Source organism: Trichoderma breve, assembly GCF_028502605.1.
Source record: "Trichoderma breve strain T069 chromosome 7 map unlocalized scaffold00007, whole genome shotgun sequence".
Classification (NCBI taxonomy): Eukaryota; Fungi; Ascomycota; class Sordariomycetes; order Hypocreales; family Hypocreaceae; genus Trichoderma; species Trichoderma breve.
The window spans coordinates 2,386,396-2,405,364 of NW_026611593.1; the positions used below are offsets into that span (position 1 = coordinate 2,386,396).

Consider the following 18,969-nt stretch of genomic DNA (forward strand, 5'->3'; position numbering starts at 1 on the left):
GCGAGTACCAATGGCCGCCCTCATCCGCCACGCGCGCTCCAATTTCCTTTTTCACCCCTCTCGATAGCTGCTCCATCTTACGATGTCCAAAGATTTGCTATGGTAACTTATCGCGGTGATAACAGGCTCGGCAATAAGACAATCATTTTACATATTTTGTCTATAGAGCGTGAAGTCAGGCGGCGTTACGGCACAACGCATCAATAATCGTGTTGGTCGTGAAGCCTCGCTTACCAAATGATTGACATAAAAGCTGAATACAAATCAAGCTCACCAGAAACTACACAACTGTTGATATCTACCAACAGTCAACCATCCGAATACTACTGTACCGGCTAGTGACATCTGTCCATGGAGAAGCAGGCATAGTCATGTTTCGAATAAAAGTCACGCATTCCGCATCCATTGTAGGCCTCACACGATACTAGAAGGTTTTCTCATCGCTGCTTCATTTTCGGGTCTGTTGTGTCGACTTCACGACGCTGCGTGTCGAGCCTGATGCAAGTTGTCAGAGCCTCGACTCAGAAAGCTTTACATTGAAGACTTCTGTGAAGCTCAAACCGTTCGGTTACATTTTGTCTGGTAAATCTTTTCCGCATTCTGAATGTCAACGTAACCTGCGAGTTGCTTCCACTCTACTGGAGTATAATTATGATCTACGCACTTCAACCCCGAACTCCAATACCAAAAGCGCCATAGGCCAGAATAAGTTTATTTTACATTTACTGAATCATGGCACACCCTAAACCACTATTAATGCAGCATTTATAAATTCAATTTCGTCTTGTAGTTCACGATCCAACTTCAATTATACAAAGATTTATTATATCTTGTACATGTACATCTTAGGATTATCTTACACCATACTCCAGTAGTAAATGACGTTAAAGCGATAATGCACTGTCCTGCAAGAGTTTTTATATGTAATTCATTTAGGTTTGGAACCATGACCTATGAAGAAGATGTGACAGAAAGAATGGCCATGCCACCGTCTGGTGGTGGCACACACCCCAAATCGTTGCCGACCCTCATCGAAGTTACGCCAAGATATTGGCCATTTACGGCTGCCCATGCGCCAATAAGGTACAGCTTCTGGAAGGTATCTCCAGCTAGATTTAAAATGTCAAAGGAAACCTGGTCAACCTTCTTTTGGAGCACGATGGCCTTGCCGTCAACAAGCTTGCCGTCGCCAACCGCCCGCAGACGCTCGTCCCATACTTCTTGTGTCACGTTGTGTCCAAAGGTGTGGCCCCTTCCAATCCCGCCGCGAGCATCTTTCAGCACCAGTTCTTCCTTGCTATTTGGTGAAGAAATCGCTGCATGCCAACCGGTCGAACCTGGGACATAAGTAGGGGCAATGCTTTCCTTTAGTAGTTGGTCTTCCATGGAATCCACTACTCCTGCCTCCAACAAACTATCGAGTTCTTCGAGTATAATGCCCAAGAAGCGCTTGTCATGAAGCAAAAAGATGGATCGTAGATCGTTGGTGCAAACGCGAGCAATCTCGCGCAATATCTCTGGAGAAAATTCTCGAATCTCGGCCTGTACCATATCTATGCTGATCTGCCACACTCGCTCCAGTTCTTCGCTATCATTGACGGCGCACGAAAGATGGTAACCGGTAGGTGAGTTCGAATCTTCTGTAAGCCTTAGGTCAGATGGTGAGATTATCCGCATCTCTTGCCCGGTCCTCTGTTTAAAGATGCCTGGGAGCAAATGAATGTCAAATCCTATCCATTGTTTCCCCAGCAGGATGTGGCCGGGATGCGATGAGTCAAAAAGGTTCACGACAGCATCGCCGAAAGCCTACGTATAAAAGTCACAATAAGACGACGTCAAAGCAATATTTCGGAGTTCTCTCCATGCTTACCACGGAATCATGGCCTGTCTTCAGACAAGACTCCCGCAGGCCAGCCCTCTCAAATGGCTCAGTCGCAGCCTCGACATAGAACCAGGAGTTATATGGGAAACGAGCATTGATCTCACAAATAATGGGCTGACATGGGCTCTCAGAAGTGGCTGAGAATAAAAAATCCGGGCGTGAACATCCTTCTCTTCCGGCATATTTTGGCACAATGTCAGACGAGGCGATCCACTGATGCATCTGCTTAGACTGGAGGACAAGAACGACCAAAATATTCAAGATTTCATACCCTAAGCACATCTTCTTCATGTTCGTCCAAGGGCATTCTCGATGGGAAATTTGCTCTTTTGTCCGAGAACCATCTCTCAATGATATTGGTCGTAACTTTCCCCAGTGCCGACTGTATTTGATCGAAGCGCGCCATCAATGAGGGATGTATGTATGTGTGATACATTGTTTTGGGTAAGGCAGCACCTAGAAAGGTGAGCATCGGTGGCCCAGTCTGGATATACTCGTTGTCTGCTTTCCTCTGCTCAGGTGAGGTGGTGAGCTCTGTGGTTCGCACTGGATGGCCCTGGCGAATGCTCTCCAATACATCCACCTGGTAAACCAGGTCAGTGGCTGACAGGGGCAAGGTTGACATGATTAGCTATCTGTAGTAAGAGATCGGCATAGAATGAATAGAAGGAACCATTCTGTTTTCTAAATAAGATGGGAAACAGTTGGATCATTATATAGCCTTTTCTCCTCCATAGATAACAATGGACCTAAAGAAATACGCATTTCGCCAGTGGGACTAGGACAGAATATGTGACTTATCTCACAAAGAGTCTCTTTAGTGCTGAGTAAGATCGGACAGATTGCCTGCTCCAGAACAATGGAGCAAATGTGTAATTCACTTCTATCGATTCAACTTTTATATGAGGCCTTTGGGACAAAAAAGACTCGTGTCATGAACTAGTTACACGTGGATGGCAGAGTTATTTCGGTATTACATCAAATGTAGCTGAGGTTTGTTGAAGATATTATGACTCAATAGAAGAACCTTTGAAGTTGGTTGTGAATCACAAAGGCGCAACTAGACCAATATATATATAAACAAAAGTTAGCCCTTTTAAAATAAGAATATTGCTGCCCATGCAATAACTCTTGCTCTTAGTTAGCAGTCACTATACAATGTGATTACTTTTGGGTCGGGGTAAGTTGAAGCATGGAGAAATCGAGGCCTTAAAATGAATAAGTGCATACTAGTACATGCAGCAATATAAGCGCCTAATTAGCTCAATACTAAATACTAGAGAAATATAGTATACAACTATACTAGCAGTTACTAGAAAATTATAGACATCGTAGCAGCTCATAAAGAAATATAGATATAGTAGTAAATATCAGAGAAAACATAGCTATAGTAGCAGATACTTAAAGAACAGGTGTATTATTCAACGCGTGGGTGTTCGAAAGATTCTCGGTCTCGGTTTTTCTGTCCTCCGCTTGTGGGGTTACACGAAAATGGTGCTGACTTCCATGATGGAGTCTGGTGAGCTCCAAAAAGTGGGTAGCTGAGCCCCAGAAAAGCAACCTTTAGTTACCATGATATTGTGGCCCTGAAAAGAACAGTAATGCATTGTAGAAGCTGTACGTTGGCGGTCCCAGATGATAGAACTAGATGCGCTCTCCCTTGGCTCTTAGCTCGCGATTCCTTCCGACTCTATAGATGAAAGAGCAACTCTGTAGTAGCCCCATTAACCCTGTTCAACTTGTCGGGCCATCCCACATCTTTCTTCATCCTATAAACTATACATAAGAGCGGTCCTACATGGTCTAGAAGCTCTCCTTGTATCAGATACTTGTTAGTTTGCGGTAGTCTTATTATAAGCCCATCGTGAGTGCTTAGTATTACAAACTGGCAAGGCATATGTCCACAGGCTCCCCCCAAACAGGATCGTCGGTCCTGACAGATGATGCCAAAGATGGGCCGTATGAAGGAGTCACAACAACAAGAGTAAGCATCAATCAGCAAATCGCTATGTTATAGATTAACCCAAATCTGCTCATTACATAGAACGGCTAGATAGTCTATAATAATAGTACTTATCCAAATCATCTGCCTCAGAACAGTATACCAAACGCTTGCTTGGAACCACGCCCTAATAATTTCAACAATACGAAGCTCTGTCATCTTTAGGGAATCTGAGCAGGTTTGTCATAGTTGTCCGGCGCGGCGTATACATCTCCAAGTACTCAAAATTGCGCCAGCTGCCACACCAGCTAATATGCCCTTGATAGTTCTCTTTTTCGGACACACTCTGGGTTGGGCTGCGTAGCTAGCAGCTTGATAATGGCTGGATGACCCCTCATAGTCGCTAATCCAAGTGCTGTCCAACCATATTCATCCACTGACTCGATATCAGCCCCCTTTTCAAGCAGCATCTTGACAGTAGCTTCATGGCCGCTATTAGCTGCATGCATAAGTGCTGTCTGGCCATCAATATCCTTTGACTCGAGATCAGCCCCAGCCTCAAGAAGCAGCTTAACAATAGCCTCATAGCCGTTCCTAGCTACATGTGTAAGTGCAGTCTGGCCATATTCATCCTTTGACTCGAGACCAGCCCCATTTTTTAACAGCAGCTTTACAACAGCTTCGTGGTTGTACATAGCTGCATGCGTAAGTGCTGTCTGGCCATGTGCGTCCCTTGGCGTGAAGTTGGCCCCGGTTTGAAGAAGCAGCTTGACAATAACTTCATAGCCGGACATAGCTGCGTGCATAAGTACTGTCCAACCAGTTTCATCCTCTGATTCGACATCAGCCCCGTTCATAAGCAGCAACTTAACAATGGTTTCATAACCATTTCTAGCTGCATGTGTAAGTGCTGTCTGGCCATTTATATCCTTTGACTCGACATCAGCCCCAACCTCAAGAAGCAGCTTGACAATACCTCCATGGCCGTTCCTAGCTGATAAGGAAAGTGGCGTTTCCAGGAGTCCAGTCAGTGAATTTATATCATATTCACATATCAGCTGCTTTGTAAAGTCCTCAAGTCCAAAATATGCCGTCAGATGAAGTTCTGTCACCCAATTTGCCCTAAAGAGCGGCATTGCCATTTGTGGGTATTTCCTTTCATTTATTTGCCATGCAGCTTCCATTCTTGATTGGCTTTTGAATAAGGCATTGGCTGTCAAATCCAGGTTGATCGAATCTCGTGCATGATGTCCCCAGTTTTCGGCTGCGTAGGAATAGAGAGGATTGAACTGCAAGTGATCCCCCATCGCCCCAACTGTGTCACAGACGCCTGTGCTAAAGATGTCGAATGAGAGGTAAGTGATACAGGCTGAAGTTATCTCATTTTGTGCATCCGGAAACCAATCTTTTTGCGTCCGCTGAAAGTACTCTTGCGTTGTGTGATGCACCAACCTAACAATGTTGCTGTTTTTGTCGACGGTGACTAATCCAGCACATGCAGAGACTATGTCCTCAATCTCTGGGATGTTATCCTCATCCATTTCGGAACTATCTTTCTCCACAGCTAGTGCTGTCTGAAGTTCAAATGTGGATAGCTGTCTCATAGCGCAGGTGATCCACGCTAAAGCTCGCAAAGCAAGCTGTTGGAATTCTTGTCCCTGATTCCGTATTCTCCTCATTGTTTCGCCATAGGTTTCATTCAAACCTTCATTACCCTTTGGCAAGTTATCTAAAGCTTGAAAAATTGCCTTGGGGGTAGGCTTGTGTTGGAGCGAGTCTAAGTGGAGTTTAGCAAAAAGAAACCTGTGCTGATGTTAGTAGAGACATTGATAATTCATCATATAACATACATTCCATCAACCGCGTTAGCGATTTGGTCTACGATTTTTCTCTTGCAAATCCGGACGTTTAAAGATAAAGGATGGTAACCCTATTATGCGCTCCTCTAAATATTGCCGAACATCGTCTTCTTTCGCACGAATCTCCAGTAAGATGCTTCCATCAAACTCATTTCGTATATCCTGAATATGTCGAGCAGTCGCAAAAATCTTTGCTTTCGCGGTACTCTGTAAGGAGAATATCTCAGCCAAAAACTTTTTGCGGTTGTTATCAGACGCTTAACATTCATCAAGTACGTCAACTATTAGAAAGACTTTCGAATACATCCGAGTCACCAAATGTAAAGCTTCATGAATCTCTGTAAGAGATGGTCTTGTGTGTTTTACTCGATGAGAATTATACAAATCTTTTACAACACTTGGCAAAGACGGTTGACGTTCGGAAAGCTGTTTTAATAGACTCGCCATTAAATCGATGACTTGCTGGTCATTGGCACGCTGGAAGTTGCAATAAATGTACGAGATTCCGACAGTGCTGTCTTGATCAAATCGTTTGTAGATGTCGTTTATTACCATTGATGTGAGAATTGTCTTCCCAGATCCCGGAATGCCTTGGCAAAATAATGTCTGCTGGCTTGTGTGAAGCCACTCCTGGTATTCTGCCGAGTTAAGAAGCCATTGGCCGGTCCCAGGATGTCGTCTCTGAAAGCAATCACTCTGTTGAAGGCCATAATTTACTGGTGTTAACCATTCGAGAATCTCAATGTCTTCTTTACTGGTAATTTTCGACTCGATACGTTTCACAGCTTCTCTGGTCGTAGCAAAGTTCTCGAAAACTAGATTTAGTGTTAGACAAATCCCAAGGTCACATATATGTGCCCAAGCGGGAATATCCACTAAATAGGACAGTAGAGACTCACGTTTCTCAAGGGGTTTTTTTATGGCGTCCATATTTTCGACTTCTTGCGGTTGAATTACTCTTAAGAGATCTTTCGCATATGCCGCAGCTACAACAGCTGAGTAGGGCTGCCAGACTTTGTTTTTGTGATCGTCAGAGTAGTCACAAATTCCTCTAATAACAATACAAGGGAAGTTTTCCATTAGGCCAGCTGCTTCCATCTCAAAGCATAGGACGCCCCAAGCGTCTCGTAGCTCATCTCGACGTTTGGCAGACCTTAAAACGGCATTACCAGAGGCAATGAGGCCGTAATGAACTATAGGATCATCTGAATCTCGAGGAAGTCTTTCTACCAACTGTGCAGGATCACATACTAAACAATCTGCTTCGGAAACATGACGATAGGCTGGGCTGAAAAGTTGGTCTTTATCTCGACCTGGAAATCGATACTGCCTCAACCCGCGAAGCTTTGCCGCTTTAAGAGCCATTTGGTGGATGTAATGCGACATGTGGCCTTCGCCAAAATCGTGTTCGGATTGCAATAGCTCAATGGCCTTTGACAAAACCTTGGGCGGTTTATTCAAGTGCGATTCGATGGGAAAATCTGTATCATTCTTCCATTTTCCCATGTCGTATTGAAGAACGCCGCCTAGATACTTAAATCATTAGCTTTGGGTCACAATAGAGAGGCGTTGGCGTTTAGCGGCTTGCCATGGCTGCCCTTTGCAACACCAACGACGACGTCTCCGAGCCGAAGATCATTGAACGGATCATCTGGATCCGGTCGGTTCGGGGCTCCGCCGCCCACGCCTACCAGCAAGCCGAATCGAATATTGGAAAAGGTGCGAATCATGTGTACCGCTGTCTGCGCAGCAGCATTTGTTCCGTAGTGACCTGATCCAGTGAAGGCAATCGCAACATTATGTCCTGCCATCCGACCGAGGAGATAACTGTTATCGTCTTTTGCGGCCGATGGAAGTTGTTCATGTTGCTCATCTAGCAAGGCCTTTGCCGCGTTGAGCTCACACTGAAGCACGCAAATCCACCCAACAGTGTATGCGTCATGCGATAACTGCTTCTTCTCGCTGACTCCGAAGGGCCTTGGTTCTTCCAGTAGCCCAGCGTGGGACATTTTTCAGCCAGCTGACGCCAATGTCTATGTAGCTGAAGTGGGAATAACAATAGCGCTAGAAAGATGCTAAGGAGATGAATGCAGATATGGACTAAGCGCTGAATTCAGTGGTATATCAGCAAAGTCCAACGTTCTTTTACCAGTGTCTAGCTACTTATTGAATGGTGATATAATGTTGCTTGGCAATAGCTTGCCGAGATGAAGGAATTCTTCATGTTTCGCATCTAACAGGCAGCAGAAAACGTGGGGTTGACTGCGGGGTCAGCGTATAATGACCATGATGCTGCTTGATTGGTGTAGCTACTTGCTCGCATTCTGCGCTATTCTTCCATGCTACATTAGGTTGCCATTCTCCGATTAATGTAAGTCGAATTCTTGTTGTAAAAGGTTTCAACGTAATATACATAGTTTCACAGTATCTCGACTATGGTGATCGCGGGCCACCGATAAACTCAGTGGCGCTTAGCTGGGCCAATGTTTAAGCTTGCCACATCATATATAACTTTCCACCAAGATTGAACCAACAGTCGGGGAGGGGGTTCACAGACAGATGATAAATCTGACCATTTCCTGTCATTCTACCTGTATGGTAGATAGTAACTGCAGTTCTCTTCTTTTACAACTATTGCATACATTCACATTTTAAATTCTCTAACTCATATTCCTACATCCCCCCATTACCACACCTATCACCGCTCTCGGTCTATCACGTCATGTCTTCAATATCACTTCGCAATAGACAATGGGATTCAACTTGGAACAGCTTGCCGACAGAAATTCGACTTCTCATCTTCAAAGCCCTAGCGCAAGACGGCTGCAGACTAAGTCCCTTGGTGACAGTGTCTAGAGAGTGGCAGATAGAGCTTGAGCGACATAAGTGCTCGAATCAAACTAACACCATCGCGCCTCGCTGACTTCAATTTGATGATTCGTCGCAATCGGGCCGTTGTTGCCTATATTTGGTTCTGCTTGGAACTTGATGAATATGATTGCACCTGGTGCTGGCCAGGCAGTGCAGGCGCGGAATTTGACGAAGCACTCGCTATCAGCGACACAGATCACTGTCCTATTACCACGTCATTCCATAATCTCTTCTCCATTCTCAGCACATGGGATCTTACTGCCAATTTGATACTCGATATTAGTATCTATTCGCCTAGTGACTCAAAACACTGGTTTAAGTATCTGACCTTTATGCCCGATACTGCTTTAGATACGTTAGACAGTCGGCGTAACATACAGCATATGGTATCAAAAAAACCAGTCTATCATGACCCTGGACATGGATGGGTTTTTGGTGGTTCATACCACTCTCCACCTCGAAGAGTGCTTCTCAAATCTTTTCATCCAATCATGGAAGAAGGACCGTTCGATAGTGATCAGTCGGAGCTACAATGGTGGGATCGGCTTCCGTCGGTTCCTGCGGTAACCACGTAACCACTTTGCTTCTGCGGCAACAGAACCGCCGTAGATGGAAGCCGAAATCGCTTGCACATATGTTTGCCCGTTTTCCCAGACTTCAAGAAGTCCACTATGAACCCTGAAGGGAATGGAATTTTAAGCAGGGGCTTACAGATAGACGTGAGTGTGGCTACATACATACCCGAATGATTGCTCGAGATCATCTGGTTAGGTACAAGACTGCTAATAATCCGCATCTCTCGTCCAGAGTACCCATGTCTTTTTAAATCTATCCAACGTTTCAACGGCAATATTAAAAGACTTGTGGTTTTTGAGAATTTTAATCAACAGTATCCTAGGTCTATGCAGCGATTCCCGTTCGGGGTTGAAGTATCTGGGTGCGACATTATTCGGAAACCTGCCCCTGCTGTTAGCCGGGTAGTCGCGCTCACCAGCCCTAAGCTTGAGCATCTCGCAGCATCATTTATCGTAGATGCTAGCCCCTTCTTCAACATCGAACCCTCTTGGGAGTGGCCAAACCTGACTTCACTTGTGCTGACTTCAAAGTTACTTGCACCAGACAAAAGCCCAATCGAGATTGGAGCTATGCTTCAGGCCGCGGCGGCAGTGGCAACAAAGATGCCACAGCTGAAGACAATGGAGATTTGGAACGGACGAAAGGGCGTCGCGGCGCTCTTTAAGTACCAGGTGTTTCACGATATACAGCAAGCTAGAATTATTTGGAGAGGCACCTGGGAATATATCATGGAACCGTCCGTAGTCCGGGCTTGGGAAGCTTTCGTACAACAGCACCATGGTTGGAGACTTGATCTAACTCAGGAACTACTGGATGAAGCTGCTATTAAATCCCACGGTGATGCAATTGGCTACCTTAGGCTTTCGGGTCAGGTCATTCGACCCATTTCGTTGCAGCAGATTCGGATAGAACAAAGAGCACTGAAGGGCGTAATGGCAATGTCAGAATGATTGAAGAATAGATACAAATATAAAGTGCTTTTGCATATATAGGAAAGACTAGCTAGCACCACAAGTCTGCCATCCGGCATCCCACGGCTTAGATTTAAAACCACATGAATCGCAAATTATAATACTAGAAACTAGAGAAATATAGCTATAGTAGCAGACAATAGCGAAATATGGCTATAGTAGTAGACACGAGAATAAAGTATCTATAGTAGCTGAAAGTAGTGACAGTAGCAGACACTTCAGACACTTCGAAAAGCTGAGTATCTACTGTCTACTAGGTAAGTAAGTAAGTAAAATACCCCTTCTCATGCTGTTCCCACACTTGAACCTCATGCAATCACTGGAGTTCTGAATGGTCAACTTTGGGGCTGAATAGCTACTCCGGCAGTCATGAGAAAATATTACTGCCTCGGTATCATTGGCATACATTGATGACTTGCTGAATATCTATTTCAAACATCACCACACACCAGCGACTTCTCTAGCCACGTTACACTTTCTTGACGATCTCGGTTACGACTTTTTGCACTATCCTTGCAACACACGATCAAATGCTTCAGTTGCAAACTGCTGGCGAAGGATTTAATTGTCTCATTCCGCATTGTAAGTGTCTGCTTCTTAGGAAGGTGAAAACAATTTGAACGTTACACCTTGCCTGACACCAGGTGGATGTCAATATTTACACTTCGGGTGCGTCTTCTGGATATTCCCGAGATTCAAGAGATTTGTGCTGCTTATCGTGAAAGACTGAATATTCTCGCCAAGATTTATCCATTTGAAACCATCCACTCTAGAAGTCTCATTTGGGAAATCAGCATTTTTCGGAAGGTCACCCTCCGCTACCAGTACGTTGCCCTTGATCACTAGTCCGTTATTGGGTGTATAGATCCAAACTTATAAGGCGTCATAGGAAACGATCAATCGCAATCCGCGATGGACTAGCTTTGTCACGAAGCAGGTGACCAAAAGCATGGGCGATAAAAGGGCCGAGATCAACTTCGAGTGCCGGCATATTCACATGCCCAGCGATGTAGACCATCGCCAACAGCATCGCTCGTTTGGGATGTCTCAAGGGCGATCATAATATAATGCACAGGCTAAAACCATCAACCGTACAACAGAACTCTTATAGCAGATTGGACTGTCATTAACTTGGCACGGTAGTTCAGATATCCTCCAGTGATAACGGAGACTAGTTGGCCCAATTTAACAGCTAAACTGAGGCTATAAAAAACCGTATTAGCCAAATTTTTAAGCTTATATGATTAGCCGTGGTTAAATTCTTTGTATGCAGATGCTACCTCCGCATGTTTTATAAGGTAACATTTTCTCCGCTTGTCATATAAGACGGTATCTCCGCCTATTACATAACGCGGCATTGACTCTGCCCAGTATACAACACCGTATTGCCTCTACCAGCCATACGAGGTAGCATTACCTCCGCATCGTATACGAAATGACACATTCAAATTCTCCGTCACCGGTTAATTATCTTATTTTAGTAACAGCATGAAACCTATGTAGATCATAGCTTAATTCCACCAATCGTGGATCCTAAACCTCTTACAGAATATTCCCACGAGTATATAAGAAGTTGACGATGCCCATTATCAATCAGATAAGTCGTTTGCTCCCGACAAGCTTAAATCCAGAATCCAAACCACATCAGCATGAAGTCTTCTGTTGTCGCGGCACTTGGCTGCCTTGCCGGCAGTGCTCTCGGTCATGGGCAAATCCAAAACTTCACCCTCAACGGCGCGTACAACCAGGGCTTTATCCGTACGTCTCCGTTCTTCTCGTAGCTTCCACCCAGCTTCATAAGATATGTCTCTAACATATGTACCCAAACAGTCGATTACTACTATCAGAAGGTCAACACTGGCCACTTCCCCAACGTCGCAGGCTGGTAAGTTACATGTCTAAGATCTATACTTTTTTTCGAGAGTGGATTGCTCATAAAGGCGATACAGGTACGCCGAGGACTTGGATCTAGGCTTCATCTCCCCTGACGCATACACCACGCCTGACATCATCTGCCACAAGAACGCAGCACCCGGTGCAGCCACTGCCACCGCTGCAGCTGGCTCCACCATCGTCTTTTCATGGGGCCCTGGCCCGTGGCCACACCCGTATGGCCCTATTCTCACATACGTGGCTCAGTGCAGCGGCTCGTGCACGACCGTGGACAAGACATCGCTCCGTTGGGTCAAGATCCAGGAGTCGGGCATCAATTACAATACCCAAGTCTGGGCTCAGCAGGATCTTATTAACCAAGGCAGCAAGTGGACCGTAAAGATTCCATCAAGCCTTAAGCCTGGGAACTACGTCTTCCGAAATGAGATTCTTGCGTATGTTGCTCCTTTCTTGTGTCGCTGACAGTATCAAACTAATTGAACCATTTCAGTGCCCATGGTGCCTCGAGCCAGAATGGCATGCAAAACTACCCGCAGTGTGTGAACATTGTCGTCACTGGATCGGGCACCAAGTCGCTTCCTGCCGGAACCCCAGCAACTTCACTGTACAAGCCCACTGACCCTGGCATCTTGTTCAACCCTTACACGACAATCACCAACTACACGATCCCTGGTCCAGCCCTGTGGCAAGGCTAAACTTGGGGAACACAGAGTGGGTGCATGTAGCGAGGTCTCTGGTGCGGATAGGGAGACGCGGGGTACATAGGCAAACGGTGCTGGGCTGAGTGTATATACAGGTATCTTTAGTGATTGAACTGTGTAGAAGACTCAAACAATCCGAAGAATGAATATAAGATATTTTGCTTATAACATATTGCGTTGCAATGGAAATGCATATTGAAACAAGTTCCTGCTTGGATACCTCTGTGAGCGCAGTAACGACATCGTCCAATATTGTCTTGCTTGAGATTAGTAACCATGGGCAGGGCATGTGTAAAGTATCTATTTAAGAACGCACACAGATTTACTAAGCAATCAGGTTCGGTCTGCAACCAAAAGTGCACTTATGGACAATTAAGACTAGAGCAAATTTGATTATCAACACAAAGGGCGCTTATGTTCTGTATGTTCTCCAATAAGATCAACTTGTGGCCGCTTCTAATTACACTACGGATCAACTTTTGGCGGCGCTTAGAGACCCCCCATGTCCGATTGTGGGGCCGAACCCCCACTCCGGCGCACTCGGTGCCAGAACCAACAACGGCCACTTCCGGACATCTTGACTCCGGAAGCCGGAAAACGTCAACTTCTGGACAATGTCAACTTCTGGACGGCTGCACGTGAGAAATTGTCTAGCAGGTGCGGGGAAAGGGAAATGAGGGAATATTTAACGCGCAACCATGCTGCCTGAAGCCATCCCCCCAACTCTTCCCAAACATCATCACCTCTGCACTCCCGTCTCTGACATTTGGTCTTTTTTTTTTTTTTTTTGGCTCATCTTTGCTAAATCTCTTGATCATTGAAGAGTACTACCCACCACCACAACAAACACCACCACGCAACCACAAATTTGCACATTACACACAAAACCATCATGTTCTCAGACCTTTTTGCGCATTTGGCAAGCGCCAACAACCTTCGTATAACGCTGCAGAGTATTCTCACTACACTTTTCGCGGTATTCCTCGCTCTCAATCTACCGCAACAGTTCCACCCTATCTTCATGGAGATGTTCTCAGACCTTTTTGAGCAATTGGAGCACTTCAACAATATTTGGGTCGAGCTTCAAAATACTGTGGCTTACGCTACATACTGTGTAACTTGCGTCGCTCCCATGGCGCCAAAACACATGCAAAGATCCATGGTGAGCATGGCCTCAAACCTTGCTACGCCATTGGCCCGCCTCACCCGCCTCAGCCTCAATATTCGCGATAGTTTCAGTACTTTTCTTATACCCAACCTCGCTACCCAGCTGCTCTATGTATTCCAGCACACGCGGAAATTCCGTCTTCCATGAGCCACCTTCCCATTCACCCATGGAGTCGAAGCTTCCCTGGCCAGCAAAGAGCGGGAAGCTGAGGATGATGTCTGCCGCGGTGAGGTGGTCGCAGCAGATGTAGCGGCCGCCGGAGGTTCGGAGCTGTTGATCGAGGAACTTGATGTGCTTGTAGATGTTGGGGAAGATGTAGCTTGCAAAGATGCGGTTGGCGACGGCGGTGGTGACTGGGCGGAGGAAGAATGGGATCGGGGGTTGCTTGAGCTCTATAAAGCGATGCATGTGTGTTAGCGTCGAGTTATTGAGCGAAATGATTCATTTTCTTGTCATTCTTTCTTTCGCTGTCTTTTTCTTTTCCTCTTCGTCTTCCTTTTGTCTTCTTCTTTCTTCTCTTCATAGGGGGGCTATACGCACTTCCAATCACCAGGCTGAGCACCAGATACGGCATGAAGCTGCCTTCGCTATAGTGCAAAAAGTACTGGTTGCGCAACCAGGCCTCGGTCTCACCACCAATCTTGCCCTCCATGCCCTCTTTCCATTTCTGCGGCACGAGGCGGCGGCCCTCTGGGAAATGCTCGCAGAGATACTGCGCCAAGTGGCCGCTCTCCGCGAGGACAATTGGCTCAGCGCCCTCGCCAGGCGGCGTGATGACGACGACGGGGGATTTGCCTAGAGGATGCACTTGCTCAAGCTCTGGGGGTGCGAGAGAGGTTTCCTTGTTGCGGTGGTACACCTTGACGTCGAACTTGATCTTGAGCTCTTCAAGTAGCCATAGCAAGCTTTGAGATCGAGATTGATTGAGCCTGTATCAATTGGATGAGCCAAGGTTGCTGGAAGTCGGGGGAGAATCAGGTGTCGGAGATGCAAGCGGTCAGCTTCGGGTTTGTATGACATACCAGTGAAGGGTGACTTGGGGTTGTTCCTTGTCAGTAGCCATGGTGAATTGAATAGCGCAATAAGCGATAGTTGATTTAAAATGAGATTCTGTTCCGATTGAATGAGAAGGCGACGCGTGTGAATTGCTGCAATTGAGTTGGATGAAACTAGAAGCAGTCTATGACGGTGTTTTAAATGAAATCAGACATCAGGGTCCATCAACGTCATAGCGACAACGCATTTTTTAAAGAAAAAACTAATAATGAACAGCCTCGGCGCAGATTTCCCAAAAGCGCCACTAGAAAACCGGGGATCATGTCATTGCTCCCGCGCATTTGGCATTCGAAACACAGACAGCCAAAGATCCAGGAACAGGCGTAAGCGGCACGGTGGCCCTAGTGTCGGAGCTCAGGCTTTGTTTTCGGCATGGGAGATTTTGTGCCTCGGCCGGATGTTTGTGCCTTTGTAAGCTCGCTTACTGTACATTGGACGTTCGCATTGAGCGGCTGCGGCGATGGATTAGTAGGATAGATTAGTAGCGAAAGATAGGTAGCAACTCTTTCATGATTCAAATGTCCCCGGTGGCAACCATGCAATTGAGTGCAATGTCCATGGTGTCGAATATATCGTGATGAGTATACACGCCTTGGCGTCAAAGTGCTTCGTCCGAGTTGCTCCGTCTCCATTACCAAGGACACGGAAGCTTCTGGGACAGTTCCATCTTCGTAATGTTCTCGATCTCTCTCAAAGCCTCCATTTCCTGCATGATTGTTTCCGTCCCGCCAGCGGCGCTACCGTTTGTAGCATTTTTAACCCTTACTTGAAGACTTTACCACTGAGAAAAAGGCCTTTTTCAGAGCAACTTCAACCTTCACTCAACGGGAGTACTATCCCCTCAAATGGTTCAAAAAAGCCCCACATTGCAGTATTGTTTTAAAGTACCTGTTTCTAGATGAAGCTCTTCACTGAGACTAAAAATGCTGTGACAGAGACAAAGGCCTCTCGCATGACTCTTTACACGTATTGAATTTCACTCTATTAATCTCGACAACTAAATGGGAAACAGGTGTGACTATCTAGAGCCATCAATTGTGCCTATATTGCCACTGTCAATACAATATAAAATCTCTTATCAAATCAATTACTACCATTGTCTCTGAACATCTCTCAACAAATAAAATACGCTCCTCGTCGATCAACTTTTCGTGAAAAAACGCATGCGCCACCTGGCATTTCATTTTCCCGCCACGTCATTGGCCGCTCACCTCGGTCAAGCCACATCTCCGAAAATGTTCCGCCACATCAACTCAATTCAAACCCCAGCAATTAATTCTCACATGCTCAAAACTCCGTATATAATAACGACCACCCTGTCAGCTCCCTCGAGCCATTGAGCTCTGCGCCATGCACGCACCAAGGACCATCTGCTCAAGATGTGCCTCGCAGATCCGCTCAGTGCAGGCTCGCTCCCTCGGCGGTGCGGCGCTGTTTGCGTCCATGAGTGATGCCTCAAATGCATCTTCAAACACATCGTCGAATGTCTCATCGAGTATAGCGCGGGACGGGGCTGGAGAGGCAGCTGGACGGCAGTTTCACGGCAATGGGCGAGGAGCTCCAAAAAGAAGCCAGCGAAGACCTTTCAACGGGCCGTCAAGCTTCACAAAGAGGGGACCGCTGCGGCCCTCGGAAGACTCTGCCATTGCGCTCTTCAAAGATGTCGTCAGTCCAGAGGCCAAGAGGAGGGCATCCCAGTCGTCTCCTCTCGGCGAGCTGGAGATTGCGGCCAAGATTAAAGATCTGTCTGCCAAACAGATGGACGTTGTTGAGAAGCTGCAAGTCTTCCAGACAACCATTGGGCCTCACCTCAACGAGTTCCGCGGACACATGCCTAAGCATTTACTCATCTCATCGACTCAATTCCTCGACAAGATGTGCGAAGAGATTGTCGAGCATGGCTACACCGGCCACGGCGTCAATCTATCCCTACTCTACGGCATCGTGGGGAAAACTGATCTCGACGTGAGAAATCAGCTCGTTCTCAACGTCTGCCGTGCCCTCATTTTCGATAAGAGAGATTCTGCGGGTCGCAGCGCCTTGTTAGACGAACTCACTGGCCTGTGGCAGCACATTTCTCAACTTCGCCGCTGGAGCCAAGACCATCGTCAGTTGAAATTTGCCTTTCCCTCGTTTCATGATGTCCGACAAGACATTGCCGAGGGCACAGCGACCAATACTCGCCTGGATCCCACAACGAGGGCCCTGGCTGCTCTCTTTCTGCAATTCAGCCCTGACGAAGCCCGCGATATCATGCCGGCACTCTTGTCCACTCTCGCTGTTCTCTCAGATTCGAGACTTGTCAAGAACGGAACGCACATCATCATGGACCCCTTGCTGAAGCTAGTAGCCGTGGCCCTCAGCAACAAAGAAGCCGCGACACAATCCTACGTCTCTGGAATCTTTGACGATCGTGTGCGATTTCCCTCGGCAAAGCTCGCTGAGATTCAATACTATGTAGTCCAGCAGTGGCCGCACGCAACTGAATTGATACACAAACGGTCAGGCTCCTCGTCCGGTTTCACGGGTCTCCACCGCCAGCTTCGATCAGCATACCTAGCCCGCGATTATGGCACTGTATATGCCATCTGGGAGGAATTCAAGACTCGCCTGGATCAGAAGCCGGATCTTGCTAAGCAGCTGCACAACAATGCCGAGTTCTTGGACTTCTGGGTCTTTATTTGGTGCGCGAGCCGCCGTCCCAGGCATCTGCAAGATACGTTTGACCTCATGCAGCGGCTGCGGATACACCCAACCCTCAAGACCTACACCGGCATGATGCACGGGTGGAAGATTTGCAAGGACACGGATCGGATCGACGCACTTTGGAAGAAGCTGGCAAGTTCCGGTCAGAAGCTCGACGCCCATATTTGGACGGAGCGCATCTCCAGTTTGATCGAGGCGGGTAAGCCCCAAGCCGGTCTCGAAGCGCTTGCAGAGATGCTTGCGCTGTGGAAGCAGGCAGTCCAGAAGAACGCCCCCCACACAGCAGTGCAGCCCACGATTGAAGCTGTCAACGCTGCCTTCAAGGGCATCATCCAGGTCGATCGCAAGGCCGCCTTTGAGGTGCTCGAGTGGGCAAGCCGCGAGCAAATTCAGCCCAATATCCGGACCTACAACGTCCTGATCCGCCATAGCTTCCGAGACGACTCTCCCGACGAAGTGCAGACGCTGCTCAAGGTCATGTCGCAGAACGGCATCGAGCCAGATGCGGCTACTTTCACCATCATCCTAGAGGAAGTGATTGGCAGAATGGGCACCGCCTCAGCAGCCGACCAAGTCGAAGCCGTGCAGCTCGTCTTCCAGGACATCCAAAGCGCCGGTCTCCGCCCCAACCTCGAAACATACGGCAAGATGCTCTACGCCGTATCATCCCTCGCCAACGGCACTGATGAGGCCATCACCGCCGTGCTATCACAAATGCGCGCCGACGACTTCAAAGTCACGCCGCACATGGTCACCATCCTCATCGAGCGCGCCCTACGCCGCGACCCGCCCGACATGACGGCCATCGACGCCCTGCTCCAGGAGCACGGCTTCTCGCACGTCGGTCAGGGCGACCAGACCCTGTGGGAGCGCGTCATGAGCGCAAACGCCATCACCGGCAACACCGAGCGCGCAATGGCCGTCTTTAACGACTTGCTCAAGGCTGGGCGACCAGTCACTTCGTTGCCGTGTCTGACGGATCTGTTGTGGGCGCTTTTGTCGAGCGAGAAGCGTGATGAGGCGAGACATGTGGTGGACGTGGTGCTGGATTACAAAACGAGGGATGGTGACAGCGATATCAAGGATGGGCGGTACTGGAGGCATCATTTCTGGTTTTTGGCTGATGAGGGGGGCTTCCTCGAGGGGAGGGATGTGCCAGATGTGCTCAAGGCGAGTCTGCGCGGGTGAAGGCTGTTAGATATTATATGAGATATAGGGGATTCATAGACTGACTGTATAGTACGTGGTTCATCATATACTGTAAAACATCCAATGACGACAACATTCATATACCAATACACTCACACACATGACTGTCTCGTACTTTCTTTGCTTGGGTATTAT

General features: G+C 47.3%; 6 protein-coding genes across 6 annotated transcripts; 3 read left to right on the forward strand and 3 right to left on the reverse strand.

Moving 5' to 3' along the window:
• Nucleotides 1-951: 951 nt before the first annotated feature.
• On the reverse strand, nt 952-2,507 carry T069G_10932 (uncharacterized protein; the record flags this gene model as incomplete). The annotated part of the gene is made up of 3 exons (XM_056178142.1): nt 952-1,806; nt 1,871-2,113; nt 2,154-2,507. 3 exons carry the CDS (start codon nt 2,505-2,507, stop codon nt 952-954), a joined length of 1,452 nt encoding a protein of 483 aa, XP_056024432.1.
• A 1,625-nt stretch (nt 2,508-4,132) lies between these two features.
• On the reverse strand, nt 4,133-7,692 carry T069G_10933 (ankyrin repeats (3 copies) domain-containing protein; the record flags this gene model as incomplete). Its single annotated transcript, XM_056178143.1, has 9 exons — nt 4,133-4,946; nt 4,995-5,113; nt 5,153-5,627; nt 5,675-5,702; nt 5,803-5,890; nt 6,236-6,498; nt 6,583-7,209; nt 7,272-7,454; nt 7,500-7,692. The coding sequence occupies 9 exons, from the start codon at nt 7,690-7,692 to the stop codon at nt 4,133-4,135; spliced, it is 2,790 nt and encodes a 929-aa protein (XP_056024433.1).
• Nucleotides 7,693-9,045: 1,353 nt separating this feature from the next.
• T069G_10934 (uncharacterized protein) lies at nt 9,046-10,080 on the forward strand (the record flags this gene model as incomplete). The annotated part of the gene is made up of 3 exons (XM_056178144.1): nt 9,046-9,117; nt 9,258-9,273; nt 9,587-10,080. 3 exons carry the CDS (start codon nt 9,046-9,048, stop codon nt 10,078-10,080), a joined length of 582 nt encoding a protein of 193 aa, XP_056024434.1.
• A 1,670-nt stretch (nt 10,081-11,750) lies between these two features.
• On the forward strand, nt 11,751-12,689 carry T069G_10935 (glycosyl hydrolase family 61 domain-containing protein; the record flags this gene model as incomplete). Its single annotated transcript, XM_056178145.1, has 4 exons — nt 11,751-11,859; nt 11,932-11,986; nt 12,051-12,428; nt 12,485-12,689. The coding sequence occupies 4 exons, from the start codon at nt 11,751-11,753 to the stop codon at nt 12,687-12,689; spliced, it is 747 nt and encodes a 248-aa protein (XP_056024435.1).
• A 1,180-nt stretch (nt 12,690-13,869) lies between these two features.
• On the reverse strand, nt 13,870-14,926 carry T069G_10936 (uncharacterized protein; the record flags this gene model as incomplete). Its single annotated transcript, XM_056178146.1, has 4 exons — nt 13,870-13,970; nt 14,016-14,255; nt 14,404-14,792; nt 14,886-14,926. The coding sequence occupies 4 exons, from the start codon at nt 14,924-14,926 to the stop codon at nt 13,870-13,872; spliced, it is 771 nt and encodes a 256-aa protein (XP_056024436.1).
• Nucleotides 14,927-16,269: 1,343 nt separating this feature from the next.
• On the forward strand, nt 16,270-18,813 carry T069G_10937 (PPR repeat family domain-containing protein; the record flags this gene model as incomplete). The annotated part of the gene is made up of 1 exon (XM_056178147.1): nt 16,270-18,813. The coding sequence occupies one exon, from the start codon at nt 16,270-16,272 to the stop codon at nt 18,811-18,813; it is 2,544 nt and encodes an 847-aa protein (XP_056024437.1).
• Nucleotides 18,814-18,969: the final 156 nt, after the last annotated feature.